Genomic DNA, 7,500 nt, shown 5'->3' with positions numbered 1-7,500 from the left:
TAAAATTTTTTTGACAATATATATCTATCCTTTTTTCTTTTTTAATTAATAAATTTTTATGCTGTAAAATCTAACATATTTAGTTTTATATAATAAGTTATCATTTTTAAAATTTTTATATAATTTCGCTTCATTTGCTTCATCGCTTTTTAAAATGTTGTTTTTTGGGACACCCATATGCTACTTAATTTAGCCTTTATTAGATTAATATACATTTTTAATGCAAAAATGCAACTCTTTTTATATCGTTTTTCCAGAAAACAGAAAGAAATGAAGAATGATGAAAAATACTTGCCCCAACCCAATACTTTTCTTTAAAATGTTTAACTGAATGAAAATCAGTGTGATTAATCAAAAACTCAATTCAACATATTTTATTAGTAAGTTTAAACAAAATTATAACGCAAGAATAAAATTCAACATAAACTGATTTTTTAAAACAACAATATTCTTTAAAATTTTTAAAACAACAAAATTCTTAAAAACAACAATATTTAAAATTATCTTTAAAATTTTTAAAACAACAAAATTCTTTAAAACAACAATATTAAAGATAAAATCAATATCAAAGTTGATAATAGACCTAATAAAATCTCTACCACTTACTTCAGGCATATTGTCGAGTGAGTCACTTTTATGTTTTGATTGGCGTGTGTGACGCGAATTATTGGATGAAACATCGCTATTTTTTTTTCCTTCTTGTCTATCTTTGAATTCAGTGTTTTCAGTCATATTCTGGGAAAATTATTAAATAATAATGTAACAGAACAGGAAATTCAAAACGTTTGAAATTCAAAAATTTAAATACTTAGATAAAAACAAAATTACTTGAAAATGTTATATAAATAATAACATTAAAAATAATGATATAAAATCATTAGTAATATAAAATATTATACAAACAAGTATCAGATGAATATGCTAGCCTTGGCGGGAATAAATGAAACCATTTTAAAAAGGCTATAATTTCTTATAAAAATATACGACTATATAATTTATATTAAAATTTTTAAATAGATGTTATTTTCCATTTTATCTTTACACTATGAATATATTTATTACAATATACTTTATTGTAAACAATTTTAAAGCTTTTTAAAAAAACTTTTTTCAGAAGTGATTTCTGCAATTATGAAATAAAACTCATTCAAAATTTAATTATAAACAATTTTTCTTTCTCATTTGTTCTAACTTTCTATGCAAAAAGCAAGTGATGCAATATAAATGCAAAGATCTCATAAATGCAATAACTCATAACCACTGAGGGGAAAAAATAAGAAAACATTTATAATTCTATATTTGTCAAATATAAAAACTTATTTAATTTCAGCTAAAGTTTATAACCCCCCGTGTAAAAACAACTCATTTAAACGAACTTTATGTATTAAGAAAATTTTGCACCATGCAGTAAATGCTTGTGTGGGCACAAGAGAAAGCTATAGCTTCACATTTCCTCCAAGGTTTGAATATGTAAATATTTTTATCAAATTAAAGATTTCGATTTTTTCTGATAATTATAGCTTATTCCCCCTACTACAGTGATCTAGAGCAAACCCCAGATCTTTAGCTTCAATGGTCCCTGGGTCTTGGGAAGATAAATATAAAAAAAAAAAAAATTCATGCACATATTTAAATACAGATACTTATATACAGATATATACAGATATATATATATATATATATATATATATATATATATATATATATATATAATATATATATATATATATATATATATATATATATATATATATATATATATATATATATATATATACAGATACATATTATATACAGATACATATTTTATACAGATATATATTATATACAGATATTTATATATATATATATAAACTTATTGCTTATTAGCTAATAAGTTTATATATAATAATAAGTTGTGTTTAATGGCATCAAGACAGCTAATAAGTAATAAGTTTATATATAATAAAAAGTTATTATTATATATAAACTTATTGCTTATAAGCAATAAGTTTATATATAATAATAAGTGTATGTATGTATATATATATATATATATATATATATATATATATATATATATATATATATATATATATTTATATATATATATATATATATATATATAAACTTATTGCTTATTAGCTCGGTGCCCTTTATGCCATTATATATAAGGACTATGAGTTCAAAATTAGATTTTTCTAACTTAAAAGTTTTAATTTTTTCACAAAAGCAGACCATAAGCCTTATTTTTGGAGCTCCTGGATACCAAAATCCAGGGCAAAACAGTCTTCTGTGAATTTCAAATCAAGAGCTTGTTTTGGGACTCTGCATCTTTGTAAAAAACTGAAAACTTTTTAAACTGAATCAAATAGATCAACAGTTTTTTATAATAGTCTGGTTATGTTGGTGCTGCTGTTAACAACTAAACTTACAAGCAGATATGCCAAGTCCTAAAAAGACTCGGCTTTATACTTTATTTTCTTCTGGTCTCTGGCTTCCAGAAACTCTAAAAATAAAGGGCAACTTATAATCTGCTATAAGAAAAAAATTAATGAGATTTGATGACTTGCAACTGGAGTCCTTGACACCATTATACCTAAAAAAAAACTCTGGGTTCAAAAATTGATTGTTCCTCAAACAAGAAGAAAAAATAATCTTTTTGTGACTTCCAAATCTAAAATCTTTTTTGGGACTCTGCAACCCTGCTTATCAGTTTCAAGAACATAGTTTAATATATCCATACCATTGAATACACTAACAAGACTATGTTTAGAATTTTATACTCTTTAAGCCAAGTAATAATAATATAGTTCTACCTTCAGCTTAAATCACTTATAAATAGCTCTAGCTACAGATATGCACTTTACTTAAAAAAAATCATTTTAAGCCAGGTTAAGAATGGTTAAAGAGTTGGTTGAAAAACTCAAGCTAAACCTGTTTAAATGGGGGCTTTAATTCTTATTTATTTCATTAAACACCTAGAATATTTTTAACAAAACCATACAAATTTCATCAGAAAATTTCCTGAGCCTGCACAGGGTTTGGGAAACTTGCTAATAAAACAGGGTTGGGGTTAAATATATTTGATCAAATACAAATACATTAATTCTAGATTCTCAATTTAAATACATATACATGTAACCAACATTTTCCAAATACAAATGCTAATACAAATATTTGTTTTTAGGTTAAGAAAAAAAACAAATAGTTTTTCAAGACAATACTGATAAAATGGAATACTTAATAGATGAATTCAAACAAGTCTTTTAACTATTACATAAAAACAAATTTTTAAATCATTTTAGCATTGAAATTTTTAATGTTACTTGTTTTTTGATGTAATTTGCTTTTTTTAGTTTGTTTCTTTTTTTTTTATATACTAAGAATAAGGGGGGCCAACTCTGAAAGACAAACAATCTTGATAAGCTTTTCTACCACTCAGAAAAACAAGTTAAGCATAGTACTTCCAGGAACTATATTAACAGTGTTCTAACAGTATTATATTACCATTTGTTTGATACTTGTTCTATGACACAAAAAAATTAAATCATAACTTACACTATCCCCAATCATGGCACCAGACATAAAAACATCATAAGGATAAAGTATCTTTTCATAATGACGACGTAATATTGCACTAGCTTGAGGACTAGAATAACCCATCAATAAAGCAATACGACTCCATCGGCGTAACCGAGTTACATCCTCATATCCTCCTTCTGTTTGAACTATCTAAACATTTTTAAAGAATGAGTTTAAATGAAAGAAAAACTGATATCACTTCTTTTCCAATTTTAAAATTTCAAACTCTTTTGAACTAAACCTTGTGTAATTCATGCAAATCTAAAGGCTTCTTCTCAATGTTTGGTAACTTTATACATGAACCCTATCAATAAAAGAAATAATACATGGCAAAGTAATATGAACTTAATTGTTTTTTAATAGAGATGATTAATAATAAAATAGATTTTATAAAAATAATAATAATAAAAGAGTTAATTACCTGCAGTTCCCAAAACTTTGCTATAGTATCAAAAAAATTAAGTTTAACACGAGTTTTTGCCTATAATATTAATTTAAAATAAGGTTATATATATATATATATATATATATATATATATATATATATATATATATATATATCTATATGTGTGTGTGTGTGTGTGTGTGTGTGTGTGTGTGTGTGTGTGTGTGTGTGTGTGTGTGTGTGTGTGTGTGTGTGTGTGTGTGTGTGTGTGTGTGTGTGTGTGTGTGTGTGTGTGTGTGTGTGTGTGTGTGTGTGTGTGTATATATATATATATATATATATATATGTATTTATATGTGTATGTATGTATATATATATATATACTTTTGAAAAACTTTATTTGATAATATTAGGGATCCATTTAATGTTCAAGGCAACCCCTAAAAATATTTTTATTAAAAAAATTTTTAAATCTAGTATTATTTTATTACATAGAACACAGTTTTGAGGTGCCAGCAAACATTTTCAAAAAAATGTTTTTTTTTTAATCAACCTAATACATACATACATACATACATACATACATACGTACATACATACATAGATATATACATAGATATATACGTAGATATATATATATATATATATATATATATATATATATATATATATATATATATATATATATATATATATATATATATATATATATAACTTAGTAAAAACACTTATCTAACTTTTATCTTCTACAGCATGTTTTGCCATCAGTAGGCTCATCAGGAAGCTTCCTGATGAGCCTACTGATGGCGAAACATGCTGTAGAAGATAAAAGTTAGATAAGTGTTTTTACTAATCTATTATTGCTCTGTTCTTTAAGAACATTGAGCACTTTATTTGTAGAATGCACTGACATAACATATATATATATATATATATATATATATATATATATATATATATATATATATATATATATATATATATATATATATATATATATATATATATATATATATATATATATATATATATATATATATATATATATATATATATATATATATATATATATATATTATATTTGTGTGTGTATATTGTTATAAAAAATTTTAATGTCTTCATAATGTTATATTCACTGAAATAAAAATATATCACTGCTTTTACTTTTCTCTCATTGAACAATGGTCAACTAAAAAAAAAATTAATGGCTTACACTAACAGAAAATCATGCATTAAAAATCAACTGCCTTAAAAAATATGTATGTTTGTAATAGTATGCTAGAAGATAGTATGGTAAGTTGTTTGAACTATAAAAAACTATATAATTGGCAAACAATCTTTAAGATATGACAGTAATATAGAATTTTTTCTCTTCAGAAGTCAATTACTGGTATATTTACCTTATTTTAAATTATCTCCTATTAAATATTTTAAAAACACTTCTTTATATTCTAAATATTACCTGTTAGTTGATGGGTTCTTCTAAAAGTATTATTTTTCTAAACTTTCTCTACTCCCATTATTTTTATTTTTTGTTGTTTTAACTTTGGTATTTATACTTATACATTTGTCTTAGCTATTATGTAATCATTATGCCTATATTAAGTGGAATAGTTATTCCACTGATTGCTAGATTAATTCACTTAGTTTTGAACCCTATAGGACTTCCTTATATAAACTCCTTAAACATCATAATTAATTTTATTTATACATATTTTTTTATTTTATATGTAATTTTGAGTGTTGCTAAATAATCTACTTACCAACTTCTTTTTATTTAAAAAAATTTGAAAAAAAAATTATAAACAAAAACACTAATATATTAATAATATTGTTTTTGATTAAAAATAAATACTGAATTTTGAGCTCAGAATAATTATTTTGACTTTTTATGTAATATATGTTCAAACTTATAAATATTTACACAATTCAATAATTGCAATATTGTAGTCAGTCTTTGCAGTAAGAAATGCAGATTTTTTTTAAAGCATTTGAAGTCTTTTATTAATAAAAATAATAAATCTACTAAACATGTAAAACTTAAATTTTTTTATTTTTTTAATATTAAAAATTTTTTTTAAACTGAAGTTTGTTTTAAATTTTCAATAATTTGTTTGGCTTTAACAATTTTTCCATTGCAATTAATGGGAATATTAAAGACTAAAGATGAATAGAAGTTTATTAGCTATTTTATTAACTCCTGTTAACATACCCCTAATTGAAAACTTTATGGGTTAATTCATTAAAGTATAGTTTTTTTTATTGGAAAAAAAACATTTGGAAAATTTATGATTTATCAATTCATTTACCAAGCTAATTTTAGGAAAACATATATAGATATAACAAATTTTGAGATGGATATTTTTCAAAGATGCTTGAGTATTGCTAAATTTTAATTACCCATAATGCACCTCCATTTTCACTTTTTTTCAGTTTTTTTATAAAATAAGAAATTAACTTATTTAATACTCATATATTGCTTTTAATCATTATAACCCATATATTTTTTTTATTTCTATACACTTGTCACTTTATTTAGTGGCCATATGCAATACCGAGACTCTTTTTTTACCTCCAGCTCATGAAGTCTTTGAATTCTAGGCGTAAAACGAAATTTTTCAACATCAACAGAAAATGTAGGTTGCCAATCCTATATAAAGAAGAAAAATATAGACAAATTTATTTCAATTTAAATAAATCAAAATGAAAATAATATAATGAATGAAATCTGACCGGCGGAGGTCTTATTTTACAAATCCCAACTTTAACAACGTAAGGATATATTTTTGCTATAAAACCCAATGGATCTTTCCACTCCTCTTCGTCTGGTTCAAAAATAGGGGCTTCTGGAGGTTGAATAAACTCCATATCATTAGAATTCGGATACATTTTTAAAAAAAATTAGTAAATGAACTTGAATCTATTGGCACGCCATCCTCACAAAATAATTTTTTTCTTATGTTATGCCAGATGACAGGCTATATATGGGCACGTGACCGTATTATGGTTTAAGCTGATTGGATGTTATAAAAATTATATAGTCCGTGGTCGCTCCAACATCAGCGAAAATCTAACAATATAAAATATTAGTTAGTAAATGGCTCTTCTCAACGTATATTTTTATTTACACGACACATCCAAGGTGATGGTTTACTATTAGTTAAGCCCAATTTAAGAGGTACTACGGTCTATTCTTTTACTTTTTCAGAAATATTGTTTAGATTCTTCTCCAAATCCATTACAAATAATCCACTTGTTAACATATCGGTTAAACATTTTTTTTAATTTGTTATTTTTAACGTTTCGATTTTGACAAATCAAGTTCTTGACAGATGCTTGAACATAAGTTACAAAGTACGAAATTTAGAATTTATTCTAAACGAGATTTTCGAATAAAGCTAATTTTTGGAATAAAGCTAAATTGAACATTATAGATAAGTTAAATAATAAATTTTTAAAAACTATAGATGATTGTATATTATAACAGTGAAAAAAATGATTAGGTTTTTTTAAGTAAATTTTTATAATCTAACTGCAACTGTGTATCTATA

General features: G+C 23.9%; 1 protein-coding gene across 2 annotated transcripts in view; it reads right to left on the bottom strand.

Annotated features, from left to right (window-relative positions):
• Positions 1-7,367, bottom strand: part of LOC100214586 (lysine-specific demethylase 5A) — a 40,674-nt gene extending 33,307 nt beyond the window's left edge. For both annotated transcript variants that reach the window (XM_065800862.1, XM_065800863.1), the window contains exons 1-6: positions 6,683-7,367; positions 6,522-6,599; positions 3,986-4,045; positions 3,806-3,868; positions 3,541-3,714; positions 607-735 (exon numbers count right to left, since the gene is read on the bottom strand). In XM_065800862.1, the coding sequence (XP_065656934.1) occupies positions 607-735; positions 3,541-3,714; positions 3,806-3,868; positions 3,986-4,045; positions 6,522-6,599; positions 6,683-6,838 (660 nt within the window). In that variant the 5' untranslated portion in view covers positions 6,839-7,367. The remainder of the gene's footprint in view (positions 1-606; positions 736-3,540; positions 3,715-3,805; positions 3,869-3,985; positions 4,046-6,521; positions 6,600-6,682) is intronic.
• Positions 7,368-7,500: the final 133 nt, after the last annotated feature.

This window comes from Hydra vulgaris, chromosome 07, assembly GCF_038396675.1.
Source record: "Hydra vulgaris chromosome 07, alternate assembly HydraT2T_AEP".
NCBI classification, from domain to species: Eukaryota; Metazoa; Cnidaria; class Hydrozoa; order Anthoathecata; family Hydridae; genus Hydra; species Hydra vulgaris.
Note: the sequence above shows the minus strand (reverse complement) of the source record. Positions and strands in the feature narration are given on the sequence as shown.